This window comes from Saccopteryx bilineata, chromosome 6, assembly GCF_036850765.1.
Source record: "Saccopteryx bilineata isolate mSacBil1 chromosome 6, mSacBil1_pri_phased_curated, whole genome shotgun sequence".
NCBI lineage: Eukaryota > Metazoa > Chordata > Mammalia > Chiroptera > Emballonuridae > Saccopteryx > Saccopteryx bilineata.
In genome coordinates, this window is record NC_089495.1 from 33699467 (window position 1) to 33714775 (window position 15309).

Here is a 15309-nt window from a genome sequence, read left to right on the forward strand (position 1 = left end):
ACACTTTTTTTAAAAAGCATAAAGGTAATAAAATAAAATTATAGCAAGTTTATGTGATAGGAGGATGGACAATCACCCAGAACCTAACTACTGTCATATTTATACCCTTCTAGTGTTTTTTTTTAAAATAAATATACCTTTATACATTATTTCCTTTCATTAAAAAAAAGTTAACATTTTCAGCATTTTCCCATAGTACTCACAGCCGTTATGATTATTACCATGTAAAATGGTACACACGTTAGGTGGCTGTACCTTAGTTTATTTAACCATTTCCAATCTGCTTCTAATTTTTCCCTATTAGAAATAGTTTTATGATGAACATATTCACTCATATAGTTTATACTTAGGCTTTGGAGAATAGTATTCCCTTAAATGGATTATTTGTTAAAGGGGGCATTTAAAAAACACCTTGAAATGATCTCAAACTTAGAGAAAAGCTGCAAGAACTCCCATACACTCTATTAAAATTGACCATTTTTTAACATTTTGCCACAGCTCTAAAGAAACATTCTTATACCATTAAGAATCCTGTTCCTCAGCAACTTCCCCCTTCCCTTCTGCTAAAGATTTAGCAATCCAATCCTTATTGTTAGGGTGGCAAAATGGTGATTTCTTTCTTTCTTTCTTTCTTTTTTTCCTGAAGTTGGAAACAGGGAGGCAGTCAGACAGACTCCCGCATGCGCCCAACTGGGATCCACCCGGCATGCCCACCAGGGGGCGATGCTCTGCCCATCTGGGGCTTTGCTCTGTTGTGACCAGAGCCATTCTAGCGCCTGAGGCAGAGGCCACGGAGCCATCCTCAGCGCCCGGGCCAACTTTGCTCCAATGGAGCCTTGGCTGCAGGAGGGGAAGAGAGAGACAGAGAGGAAGGAGAGGGGGATGGGTGGAGAAGCAGATCGGCGCCTCTCCTGTGTGCCCTGGCTGGGAATCGAACCCAGGACTCCTGCACACCAGGCTGACACTCTACCACTGAGCTAACTGGCCAGGGCCTGCAAAATAGTGATTTACCAGCAACGCCTTCCCAAGCATCAGATTGAAAGTTACTTTGAGGAAGACCTCCATCTCCTAATCCACTTTAGGACCTCAATCACTGCCAACTCGTTTTACAAACAGAAGCAAATACAGAGGTCATCCATAATCTGTGAATTTCAGCATACCACAACAATCTTGTAAATTGTTCTTTTTTGGTAACCAACAAAAACACATGCCACAGTTGCTATAATTTACATATCTTTAATTATGACTAAGGCTGAACTTTTATTCTATTTTACTCCTTCTAGTCTTTACATATAAAAATTGTCTCTGTGTATTTTGCCCTTTTACATATTGGAATCTAAATGTGACCCTTATTTATTTATGTGTGGTCTTTCCTGAATAATAATATTAGCTCTGATATTAAATGGAAATATTTTCCCAACCCAGTATTTTGCTTTGTCTCACGTTCAAGTTTCTACTTTCACACAATTGGATATGCTATGCTTTTCTCTGTGCTTTATCTTTAGCTTGAATATTTGATAAATACTTAATTCTAAATTCTCTAAAATAAAGTTTTATTTTAGTCTAAATTTTAAAATATTTAAAAATGTTATTTAAGCCATCAGATATATGTTCATATCGTTGAGAGTTGTGGATCTTCATTTTGTTTTTCTAGCTTGAGGGCCTGTGGCCTAACATCCCTTACTGGCTCACTTTTCCCTTTCTCAAACTATATGCTTATATGTAACAGGTTCTCTCTCTCACTCATCTACTGTTTTTATGCAAGTATCTAACTACTTTTTATTATTGTGGTAAAATAAATATACGTGACATAAAATGTATCATTTTAACCATTTTTAAGTGTACAATTTGGTGGCATCAAGTACATTCACACGATCACCATCCACCTCCAGAGCCTTTTCATCATCCCAAACTCTGTCCCCATCAACACAACTCCCCACCCCTCACCTCCACCTATTTTTAACTCTGTTTCCTTCTAATATGCTTTCTATCTGGCAAGGCCAGTCCCTCCTCTTCACTTTTTTATTTTTTAGAATTGTTTCATGTTCTTGCCAATTTACCCTACCAAATTAACTTTAGATTCATTTTGTAAAGTTGTAAGGAAAATTCAGTTGGAGTTGTATTTGAGGAGAACTGACATCTTTACAAAATCTAGTCTTCCCATCCAATAATACAGCATGTCTCCCACACAGGTATTTCTTTCCTGTGTTCTAACTTCCCTCTTAGGAAACTGAGTGTGTTTCCAGCTAAGTGCCATCATCAGGCACTAACAGCAGCAGAATTGTTGAGAAGTAGGGGAACCAGATAGCAAGAATTAGAAAATTAAATAAAAAAATATAACCCTAAATTTTAAAATATTATAAACTGTTCCAAATCCAAAGGCTAGTTGAGTAATCATCTATGTCATCAACAGAGATGAACAATGTGAGTAATTCACAAAAAAGAATAATCCCAAACCACTTCAATATGGAATTAAAACATTTTGGGTAACAACACTGAATTCCTATTAAAGAGCTCACAAACGGCTGTCTGTATTAAACATTGGTACACTTAGAAGGAAACATGAATAACTGAATCTACCCAGAGAAATGCAAGAAGCTCACTGTACACAACAGTTTCTATGTTTCTTCCTGCCAAGTTCTCAACTTTGCCCACCTTCTAATGGAGGTGGCTCTACGAAAGAACCTAACAAACAGATGGGAGAGGAAGCAGAGAGCTGGAAAAACCAAACACAGGCTCTAATTATTCTGGAAAATCTGATGGGATTGTTATGACTATGTGGACACCGACACCCTCTGAATGTTGCCAGATTCACAGCGTTGCTCACATAGGGCCTCACTCCTAATGCCATCCCTGTTTCTCACTCCATCCTGTTTGCCATCGGGACTGCCCATCCCCGTTTCCCACTCTCCATCCTCTGTTTGCCATCGGCACTGCCCATCCCCGTTTCTCACTCTCCATCCTCTGTTTGCCATCGGCACTGCTGCAGCAGGAGAAACGTGCTATAACAGAGGAAGTGTTATGAGGGACGGCAACTGGGAACGCTCCTGAGCACTCCCCTTATCTGGCCTTTGATGGGCGTCTCTGTCCTCTGCAAGTTCTTCAGAGCCAGGTTCCTGGCCTTCGGTTACTGCAGTAACTAGCTCTGCGCTTTGTCCAGAAGTACACGGTCAATAGCACTGGACAAACTGACTAGAATCCAAGTTGAGCTCGTCTTAAGTCTATTTGATAGATGAATCCACCATGGTTCCATGTTAAGGAGACTTATTTTAAGTATCAACAAGCTATTCTAATACTAATCAACAGCTCTATCCGTGGAAACAAAACCTACCATAGGATTTGTATAGCTATTTTAGGGTCCTAATAACATAGGTACACATTTATTCACTACAGTCCTGTACAAACTGCATATAAATCCCTTACTAGCACCTCCTTATTATAGTATAAATATAAATATTGGGGGAACGACAAAGATAACCATATAGAATGTAGTTTTATAGGCATTTTATAATTTCATCTATTTCATACATATGATAGTCTAGTGTTATTAGCAAAATTAGTTGCCTCAGTTATAACACTTCACTTTATACCTCAGTAGAGGTTAGCTTACAAATATAGTTCATTAAGAAACAATAACAACCTAGAAAAACCAAACTTGTTTTTTCCTCAGATCTTTCAACTGGTGTGAAAAAGTTTACCTTCATTAGGCTTGCTCAAGTGCAAGGTTAATTATTAAAAAGACAGTGTAATGTTTATTTTCAAATAGTCCAAAAGACTATTTATGCCTACAGAGTTCAAACCCCATCTCCGTGGGAAGGCACACACTTAGAAACACGCATTTCCTGCAGGCTCCCACACATCACGGTGCAGAGGCTGAGGTGGAGTAAGGGGGCAGATACCTTTTCCTTCCGTACAGTATTGTTTGACATATTTCAGTGAACATGTGCTCTTTCATAGTTTTTATGTAACTGAAATTAGAAAAATAACAATGGTAGGAGAATGGCAGGAGCAGCCACCTTCCTCCTCTGTAACTGAGACGCCAGCAGGGCTCGGGGCCACACCGCCCACCTGGACCTCAGGCGGCCACTCACTAGCTGTGTCCTCATACTGGACAAGTTAGCTTTTCAGTGTCCTCACTGGTAAAACTGGAGTAACATTAGCACCCACATCTGAAGGTTTGGGGAGGACTAAATAAGTTAATTATGCACAGTGCACTTAAAACAGTGCCTAGCAGAGAGCACTTGCCCCCCACCTACCTTAGCTGTGGTTGGTGACCATGACTCCGTTTATCATTACAATTCGGAGGGGAGAGCATGCAGTGAAGGTTCTATCACATGTTAAATACATGACTCTGGGAAAGTGGCTTACGTCTGGAAGGCTCTGTTTCCTTATCTGTGAATTGGGAATACCTGTACCAATTTCACAGGGTTGCTATGGGAATGAACAATATATTTTGCATGTACTATAAAGCCCTAAACAGTGCCTGGTGCTCTATATATACTCAGTAAGTGGAAGTAATTTTTACAATGAAAATTTGTAGAAACTGAAGTTATTCTATATTCTGTAGCAAAACAGGAAGAAACAAGAAAAAGAAAAAACCATCTCCAATAAGGCTGGTTCTCCACACTGCAGAGCTCTCGTTGTTAGCTGGTCCACTAAAGATACTCCCATCAATGCTTCCTGGACTTAACTGTTTGAAGCACCAAGCCATTTGCATCTGTTTGTAAACAGAATGGCTGGAGTTTTTAATTGTGTGTCAGTGCAGATAGATGGCTGCTGGTCCTGGTGCATCACACACAGCAGGTACCGATGAGTTTTTCCTAATTGATACAAGAAATGAACCTAGGTAAAATCTGGAGGTGACTTTTGCTTTGTTGAAGTTAGGGAATATTTTGTATAGAGAAGGCCCACTGCAGATGTTTTAGAATTTTCCAGACCTGGGTTATCAGACCCGGGTTCTAGTCCTGGCTCCCCTCTGAGTGACCTCAGATAACTCCCTGAGAGCCACAGAGCCTGTCTCCTCTTCATTCACCTTTAAGGTTCCTTACGGCTCCAACGCTTCACCCCTGCAGCAGGGAGTTTCCCCCTGCACAGCCCTTAGTTTTAAAGCACTGGGCAGTGAGCGATAGTAAGCATTACCCTGGATTTGGAATTTACTCAAAGGCAATACAGTCTCTAGGGCCATGATGTAAGGAAAAAGAACGGAAACAACTCTCGTACAATTCCACTGGGATGGTCCCTGCTTATCTCTAGGTCCACTGTCAACTCCCAGTCCCCTGCAATGGGTTGGAACTGAGTGGCATGCCCCCATTTGAGCCTACGGATATGGTTAGCGCATACACGGCTTCAGTGCAGAGTCCACTGTGGAACAACGAGAGAGAAACAGGACAATGGGAGAGTGATGCACAGATCGGAGGAGGGGATGCTCTGGCCAGGCACGCCCTGGAAAAGCAGGTCTGCAGGCTGGAGGGCCGCAGCGCTGGGCAGGAGAGGCCGCCACGTCTGTCTGACAGCTCGAGCGCACCTGGCGATGATTTTTCCCACCAACAATAACACACAAGCGCAACCGGCTCTTCTCAGACTCACTGGGAGGCTGAGGATGCGGACTGAGCCGGCAGCCCAGAGCAAGGGCGCGGGCGGGGCCTACCTTGCAGTGGGTGGTGCTGACCGGAAGCCCCACGTTGGAGGCGACCACCACAGTGAATGCCGAGGCCAGCTCAATGGTGAAGCCGCTGTGGAGGGAGACAGGACACACGTCACAGGCGCTCTTTGTGTCAGCCTCGCTGACACCCCAGGGGTGCCAAAGTCTCACCAGAACATTCTTTGAATCGACTGTCGACTTCTGACAGGGCCAGATGACATTAATAGAACAAGAAACTGTGCTACAATGGCAGCGATTCACACAGAGGCTCTGCCTTACCCTGTTTCTAGCCCTCAAAAGACTTGTTTTTCTGGTATGTTTTCAAAACCCACACACTAGGAACTGGGTCACAAGTTCCTGCTGTGTAAAAACGGTCACTTAGTCGTTTCTGAAGTGGCATTTGAAAAACGATACTCTCATTTAAAAAATGTGTGCTTATTACCAAAAACTTGAATTTTTCCTCAGATTATAAAAGAATCATTGAAATTAATTTCAAGAGGGAAAAGATTACTTACAAATAGGTTGTTCCAAGGTTTAGTTGTATCCTTCTCAAGTTCTCTTGTGAGTTTGTTATTTTACCCTAATCTAGCTACAGATGAGAAAAAAGGCCACTAGGACTACAGAGAACACCACGTGGGAGGGTCTCGCTATCCCCCTCGGAAGACAGAGCTGGGGGAGGAAGGACCCAGAGGAACTGCAGAAGGGTGGCAGGTGAGAGCTGCTTCTGTCCAGTAGGTGGCACTGGCGTGGCGGGGAACTTTCAGGACTGGCAGGCCCTGGGCCCTGGGTGTGGACTGCATCCCCTCCCTCCCACCCTGCGCTGGGTAAGACAACCAGTGGAGAAGGCGGCTGCACGATGGGTCCTCCTCTTTCCCTCCTGCTCTGCTGTAGCTTCTTCCTTCCACCTTCCTACCCCTCTCATTTTTTCTCCCTCATCTCAGTGCCACTGGGGATGAGGGCCCAAGAGTGCATGCGGGAGGGCAATGATGGGGGGGCCAGCAAGGTGGGGTGTGCTTACCCTCTGCCCCCTCCGCACAGCGACTCCCAGTGGCTGTGCTGAGGGGGTCTGGGCATAAGAGCAGCATGAGACTTAGGACTCTCAGACACATCAACTCTGCGCAGGCCTCCCGGGGCCAGCCCCACCATCCAGCCTGCACCCTCTGGCTTACCTGGATGGTGTGATTGGAGTGAGGTCTTTCCCCATGGTCTGGATCACTCTTCTTCCCCAAACCCAGAGCCCTGTACAAATTCCAACGCCTCCATAAAACAGCAGCCAGACAGGGGTAGCTGCTTCTTGTAGGACTGCACCATGTTCATAAATCAGCCACAAAGCTACCAGGGGACCAATGGCATTACTGGGAAAATAAAAAAAAGTAGAGATTATACAAACATTGTACATATAGACAAATAACAGCACACAACATGCAGTGACTTCTGTCTTGAAACTAGCCCTTAGTGTATTTGCAACTTGCCTATGTAGTCTAGTGGTGATAAAAGTGATTTATTAATTTTTTTGTTGTGGTAAGAAAAGTAACAGAAAACTGACCATTTTAGCCATGTTTAAGTGTACATACAGTTCGGCAGTGTCAAGTATATTCTTGTTGTTGTGAAACAGATCTCCAGAACTTTTTCATCCTGCAAATCTAACTCTCTAGCCAATAAACAATTTCCTTTGCCCCCTGTCCCCAGCCCCTGGTAACCACCACTTTACTTTCTATTTCTATGACTCTGACTACTCCAGGTGCCTCATTTAAGTGGAGTTATACAGTATTTGTCTTTTGAGACTGGCTTATTTCATGCAGCATAATGTCCTTAAGGTCTATCCACATTGTAGCATGAGTTAGAATTTCCTTCCTTTTTAAGGCTATTCCACTGTATGCATATACATCTTTATCCATTCACCAACTGATGGACACTGGGTTGCTTCCACCTCTTGGCTATTGTGAATAATGCTGCAGTGAACATGGGTGTACAAATATCTCTTTGAGACCCCCGCTTTCAATTTCTCTGGGTGAATAACCAGAAGTGGGATTGCTGGATCATAAGGTAGTTCTCTATTTATTTTTCTGAGGGACCTCCGGAGTGTTCTCCATAGCGGTGGCATCATTACGCTCCACTAACAGTGGAACTCTCACAGCTAGTTTCTCCACATCCTCGCCAACACATGTTATTTTCTGGTTGTTTTTTATTTTTTTTTTAAATACTAGTCATCTTAATGAGCATGCAATTTACCAATTTTTTAGACGTACTGAAAAAATCACAATAAGTGGACACAAAACTCAGATTATTTTTTTCTTCTCTCTCCCACCATCTCTTCCCATTTTCACTGCCAGCATTGCTGCTTAAGATCAGCTACCAGTTTTTAGCAGCCATATCAGGTTCCACATGGAGAGATCACAAACATCGCCCATCAACTTGTCCTCACACCCACCCTGCACACTAGGGATTGTCACTCCCATTTTAATGAAGAAGCCGATGCTACAGTCATGTAACTAGCAGGAGGCAGGGCGGGGACATGAGCTCGGACTCATTCAGGGGCTCACATCCTTTCCCCTAAACCTGCTATTGTCACTCAGACCCTTGGCAGCAACACATTGACATTTAGGGAGCAGCTATAGCTTTTTTTTCAAATTTATAATTAAGACCCCATTCCTTTAGAGCAGGGGTAGTCAACCTTTTTATACCTACCGCCCACTTTTGTATCTCTGTTAGTAGTAAAATTTTCTAACCGCCCACCAGTTCCACAGTAATGGTGATTTACAAAGTAGGGAAGTAACTTTACTTCCTAAAATTTATAAAGCAGAGTTACAGCAAGTTAAAGCATATAATAATAATTACTTACCAAGTACTTTGTGTTGGATTTCCGCTAAGTTTGGCAGAATAAATCTTTATAAAACTTACTATAGTTAAATCTATCTTTTTATTTATACTTTGGTTGCTCCACTACTGCCCACCATGAAAGCTAGAACGCCCACTAGGGGGCGGTAGGGACCAGGTTGACTACCACTGCTTTAGAGCAATTTATGATTCACAACAGGGGAAGGTGCAGGGGTTTCCTGGCCCTATGCATGCATAGCCACTTATTATCAACATCCCCAAGATGAGAATTGATATCTTAAGAATATTGAGTTTTCCTATCCTTGAACATAAAAAAATCTTTCCATCTATATAGTTCTTTGATTTCATTCATTTAGTTTTCCACATTTCACTCTATGGGTGCTAATGTAAATAGTATTGTGTTCTATTTTTTATTTATTCTTTTCAAGACACAAAGTTTTCTTTAAATATTTTTTTGGGGAGGGATATCACACTTCTACTCAACTAAGAGAAACATTTTAACAGTACGAAGGTCTCTTATTTCTTTACACGTATCGTGCCATGAACTCATAGAGAAGGGCGCCAGCAGCTCCGGCTCCTTTCCATGGTGTCACAAAGCGTGCTTCTCTGGGTGGGGCCAGCTGGCACTCTGGGGAGCAGCTCCGGCTCCTTTCCACGGCTGTCACCAAGCGTGCTTCTCTGGGTGGGGCTGGCTGGCACTCTGGGGAGCCCTCTGGCTTCCTTCCTTTTCTGATCATTTTCCTTCACACTTCAGGAAGCTATCTCGGCTCTTGGAGTGCTTCATATGATCAATATGTATATTAATTCTCTTGGCAAGAATCTTGCCCTTACAGTGTTTGTTTACAATAATGCCCACTGCATGCTGGGTGACAATGTAGACTCTCCCAGTTTTGCCATAGTAACATTTGTGGGGCATTCCTTTTGGAACAATGCCCATTCCCTTGATGTCTACAATATTACCATTCTCGTAGATTCACATGTGTGTGGGTGGCCAAAGGAACAGCTCCATGCTTCCTGAAAGGCCTAGAGAGCACATAGCAGGTGCCTCCCCTCTTTCCCTTTGTGTTAGTCATTTTGGCTAATTACTGGAAGATGGAGGTTCCAGCTGAAAAGAAGTAGTATTGTGTTTTAAATTTCAAATTCCACCTGTTCATTGTTGGAATATATGAAAGTGATTATTTTGTATATTAATCTTATATCCTAATACCTTGCTATAATTGCTTATTAATTCAGGAAGTTTTTGTTGATTCTTTATTATTTTCTACATAAACAATCATGTCAACTGTGAACAAAGATAATTTATTTCTTCCTTCCTTGGTATACCTTTTATTTCCTTTTCTTATCCTATTGCATTAGCTAGAACTTCAGTATGGTGTTGAAAAGGAGTGATGAAAGGGGACATCCCTACCTTGCTCCTGATCTTAGTGGGAAAGCTGAGTTTCCCATCATTAAATATGATGTTACTTGCAGGTTTTTTGGATTTTTTTTTTTTTTTAAGCAAGAGAGAGAGAGACAAACAGGAAGGGAGAGAGATGAGAAACATCAAATCATAGTTGTGGCACCTCAGTTGTTCATTGCTTTCTCATATGTGCCTTGACCAGAGGGCTCCAGCTAAGCCAGTGACCCCTTGCTCAAGCCAGTGACCTGGGGTTCAAGCCAGTGACCTTGGGCTTCAAGCCAGCAACCATGGGGTCATGTCTATGATCCCATGCTCAAGCCAGTGACCCCACATTCAAGCTGGTGAGCCTGCACTCAAGCCAGTGACCTTGGGGTTTCGAACTTAGGTCCTAGCGTCCCAAGTTGATGCTCTATCCACTGCACCACTGCCTGGTCAGGCTGGAAATACTCTTTATTAAATTGAAGAAGTTCCTTTAAATCATAAATAGGAGGTAGATTATGTTAAATGCTTTTTCTGTATCTACTGATATAATTTTAAATTTATGGATTACTTAAATTGAATTTTGAATTTTTAACTAGCCTTGCATAATTGGGATAAATTTCACTTGCTCATGGTGTGTAATTATTTTCATACACTGTTGGATTCAATTTTCTAATACTTTGTTGAGGATTTAAAAATCTATGTGCATGAGAGATATTGGTCTGAAGTTTTCTTGTAATGTCTTTGTCTGATTTTGGTAACAGGTTAGTACTGGCTTTATACAATGAGTTAGTATTGCCTCGGCTTCTATCCTCTGAAGAAGACTAGGGAATTGATACAATGTCTTTCTTAAATGTTGGTAGAATTCACCAATAAACTCATCTGGGTCTGGTGCTTTCCTGTTTTGGGAGATTATTAATTACTGACTTGATTTCTTTAACAGATATAGGCCTGTTTAGATAGGCTATTTCTTCTTGTGTGAGTTTTAGCAGATTGTTTCATTCAAGGAATTGGTCCAGTTTCATCTAAGTCATCAAATTTGTGGGCATGGAGTTTTTCATAGTACTGGTTTATCTTTTTAATGCCCATAGGATCTATAGCAATGTTACTTCTTTCCTTTCTGATATTAGTAACTTGTTTTCTATCTTCTCATTTAGCCTGGCTTGAAGCTTATCAACTTTATTGCTCTATATATGCTCTACCACCTGACATATCTGAACAGGGCTAGTTCTAGTCTTTTAAGTGTATTAAGGTATGTTTTATAGTCCAGAATGTGACCTGTTTTGCTGAATGTTTCGTGTGAGCTTGAGAAGAATGTGAATCCTCCTGTTGCTGAAGTCTGTAAGTGTAAAGGATGAACAGTTGACGGATGGTGCTGTTGGGGTCAGCTATGTCCTTCTGCTGGATCTGGCCGTGTCTGCTCTGTCTGAAATTAATATATTTAGCTACTTCTTTCTTTTGATTAGTTCTAGCATGATATATTTTCCTCCTCCCATTTATTTTTAACTTTTATGTGTCTTTAAATTTAAAGTGGGTTTCTGCTCTGGCCGGATAACTTGGTTGATTAGAGTGTTGTTCCCAAGCACAGAGGTTGCTGGTTTGATCCCCATTCAGGGCACACACAGGAACAGATTGATGTCCCTCTCTCTCTACCTCTCTCCCTCCCTTTCTCTATAACATCAATAAATAAATTTTTTTTATAAATTATTTTAAAAAATAAAGTGGATTTCTTACAAACATATTGTTGGGTCTTGTTTTTTTGATCCAGTCTGATAATCTCTGCCTTTTAACTGGTACATTTATAACTTTCTTTTTTTTTTTTTTTTTTACAGAGAGCGAGAGTCAGAGAGAGGGATAGATAGGGAGAGACAGACAGGAACGAAGAGAGATGAGAAGCATCAATCATCAGTTTTTTTGTTGCAACACCTTAGTTGTTCACTGATTGCTTTCTCATATGTGCCTTGACCGTGGGCCTTCAGCAGACCAAGTAACCCCTTGCTCGAGCCAGCGACCTTGGATCCAAGCTGGTGAGCTTTTTGCTCAAGCTGGCAACCTTGGGGTCTCGAACCTGGGTCCTCTGCATCCCAGTCTGACATTCTATCCACTGCGCCACCGCTTGGTCAGGCTCTTTTTTTTTTTTTTTAGATTTTATTTATTGATTTGGGGGAGAGAGAAAGTTGAGGGAGAAACAGGAAGCATCAACTCATAATTGCTTAGGTCAACACTTTATCCACTGCGCCACCACAGGGCAGGCTTTTAGCTAGTACATTTAGACTACTGACATTCAAAGTGATTTTGACATAGTTGGGTTAATATCTATCATATTTGTTGTTCTTTTCTGTTTGTTGCCTTTGTTCTTTGTTCTATTTTGTCTTAAAAGAGTGTTTTATGATTCTGTTTTCTCTCCTTTTTTTTTTTTTTGTATTATTTTGAAGTGAGAAGCGGGGGTAGGGGGTGGGGGGGGGGGAGGCAGACAGACAGACTCCCACATGTACCCAACTGGGATTCACCCAGCACGCCCACCAGGGGATGATGCTCAGCCCCTCTGGGGCATCACTCCACTGCCATCGGAGCCATTCTAGCACCTGAGGCAGAGGCCATGGAGCCATCCTCAGCGTGTGGGCCAACTTTGCTCCAATGGAGCCTTGGCTGCAGGAGGGGAAGAGATAGAGAGAAAGGAGAGGGGGAGGGGTAGAGAAGCAGATGGGTGCTTCTCCTGTGTGCCCTGACCGGGAATCAAACCTGGGACTTCCACACACCAGGCTGACATTCTACCACTGAGCCAACCGGCCAGGGCCTCTCCTTTCTTAGTATATCAGTTATACTTCTCTTTTTAACTGTTTCTACCCAGGGTCTCCCTGGAGTCTTGAACTGTCAGACTTGTCTCCACTGAGCCTCTAGGAATTTGTTACCGTTCAGGTTTCCTACAGGGCCCTGGTTCCCACAGCAGTTTCCACTCGTAAGCCTCTCCTCTGTGACTTCCTGTACTTGTCTGTATCTCCAATCTCGGGTGCAGCGCTTTGCCCTGTGTCATCCTCTCTCTTCTGGATCTAAAAAGAGCTGTTGATTTTTCTGCCTGTTCAGTTTCTCACTTGTCTTTAGGCTGGAGCGACAACTCCCAGGCCCCTTCCATGCAGAACTACACCCAGGCTTTCCGCGGCTTCGGTTGCTCCAGCCTCTTCCCCTCCCCCTGTCCGAGCTCTGTGTGGGCATAGTGTGGGCTGACAGTCACACAGCAGTGGCTCTCCAGGCTGTTTCTCTCTAGCTGTGTTATTCCGGGCAAGAAATGACACATTTCTGAGATTCCAATTCCCTATCTTTGATGGAGACCACTGATGACCTCAAACGGCTGTTTTGAGAAGGATTAGAATAAGTTACAAATAGTTCAGCACTGAGGCCTGGAATCAACTTAATAACACTCTGTTGAATGCACAGAAGCCCCCCCCCCCCAACTTCACTGTCACATTATTGTTTCTAGAACACTGCTTTTATGAGACTGTATCCTTACTCAAAAGCCTCAAAACCAGCGCCCCAAACTATAAGCAAGTGCTCTAAACTCTGCCCTCGAAGTGCTGTTGGGTGCTTTATACTTTACCAGCTATACGTATTCTTCTCCCTAAGTGGAACTTAAGCTCCTGAGGACAGGGACCTAATTCATAACACTTTGCTAGGACCAGCCCTTCAATAAGGAATTTTTGATAAGAAGAAGAGGAGGAAGTGGGATGGATCTGGGGACAGGCAGTCAAAAAACTAAGATAGGACAGGACATGGTGCCTTAAATAAAACACCACAGAACACTGAGTGGAACAAAAGATGTCTAGGCCTCTTGTCTGGCACAAAGAGTTTTAAAAAAAGACAGAAATGCAGCCGTAGCTGGGTGGACAGTGTACAGAAACCTGTGGGTGTAACGTGGAGAGTCATAGAACTGGGCAATAAAAAATGCAACAGTAGCACGTTTTCCCGATTTGGACGGAAAAATTAGCCCTGCATAATTATAATATTAGTAATAGTGGAGAGGTATAGATACTAGTTATGGTAAGAACATAGTCCTAAGCACATTAAATAAAGCATCTCATGTAATCCTCATGAAAACCCCATGAAGTTGGTACAGTTTGATGCCCCCCCCCCCCCATTTTACAGATTGGGCTACTGAGGCTGCGGGGAAATCAAGTGACTCGTCACTGCTGCCTGGCTAGTGCAGAGAGAGTAGAGACTGTACATATTATTCCTACATATTCTGGGCCTCCTTGCTCTTCCAACAATACACCAGGCATATTCCTGCCTCAGGCCTTTGCACCTGCTGTTCCCTCTTCCTGAAATGCTTTTCCTGCAGACACTCACATGGCTGGCTCCCTCCACCCTTTCAGGTCTCACTGAGCAGCAAGCCCTTACTTGAACAGCGTATCCAAGACTGCAATACCCAGCAGACCCAATCCCTTCTCCAGTCTTTTCCCCTTTAACATGTGTCACTGTCTAGCCCATCACACAAGCTGCTTCACTGACTTGTTTACTGTCTGTGCCCAACCCACACCATGACTGGCAGGGATTTTTGTCTGCGTTGGTCGCTGCTGTATCCGAGCACCCAGAACAGTGCCTGGCACACGGCAGGCCCTCAATATATACTTGTTGAATGAATGTCCTCACCTCACATCATTGCCACCATGTGCAAAGGATCCAAAACAGGCAGTGAGAACTTGCAGAAAATGGAACAGCAGGTGGACCTCGGCCGTGTCTTTCTCCTCTTTCTCCTCCTCAGCGGGGTCCTCCCGCGGCTGGCCGGGCTCCGTCAGCTCGGATGCCAGCTTCATTTCCACACCTCCCTCCTCCGCCTCTATCTCAGCTTCGGCTACCGCGTTGCAGTAGCTCGAGTAGCTGTCATAGCGAAGTCTCTTTTTAGAATAGGACACAGTGTCACCCACCAGCTTCTCACTGTCCTCCGGTGCAGAGGACGAGTCAGCAGCTTTGAAAGTCGCGTGGACGGGCATCCCACAGATGGCCGCCGTGTAGCACGTGTAGCTGTTATTCCGCCGCAGGAACCTGTAGTTGTTCTCAGGCGCAGGCTTCTCCTCGGAGCCCCTGTCCGTGTGAATTCTGTGCAGCAGGTCTTTGTAGAGCCCCGAGTCCTTGTGCACGGTGTGGTACACGTGGCCGTCGCTCCTTGTGTGGCCGTCAAAGCCGAACGTGCCGTTGGAGATGGGGGACTTGGTAGAGCCGTGGGTCATGGAGAGTGCCCTGCCTGGAAAAGGGTTGGAGAGTCTTACTTTCTAACCCTTTGCATATAAACCACGTCTGGGAGGAAATACTCCTACTGTCTCACGATGGTGTTCTCTGGGAGGCTGGATTATAGGTAATTAAAATTTTTCCCCATGTGCCTTCTTTTCTACATTGACTATAAAGGACATGTAATATGGGTAAAATAAAAAAGGAAACTTGGAAACATACTACAAAGGGG

The 15309-nt window shown here is 43.4% G+C and overlaps 1 protein-coding gene across 9 annotated transcripts in view; it reads right to left on the reverse strand.

The window, feature by feature from the left end:
* SLC20A2 (solute carrier family 20 member 2) overlaps positions 1 to 15309 on the reverse strand; it is a 117568-nt gene that overhangs the window by 2736 nt on the left and 99523 nt on the right. For all 9 annotated transcript variants that reach the window (XM_066236690.1, XM_066236687.1, XM_066236685.1 and 6 more), the window contains 3 exons: positions 14502 to 15093; positions 6811 to 6996; positions 5648 to 5732 (listed from right to left, as the gene is read on the reverse strand). In XM_066236690.1, the coding sequence (XP_066092787.1) occupies positions 5648 to 5732; positions 6811 to 6996; positions 14502 to 15093 (863 nt within the window). The remainder of the gene's footprint in view (positions 1 to 5647; positions 5733 to 6810; positions 6997 to 14501; positions 15094 to 15309) is intronic.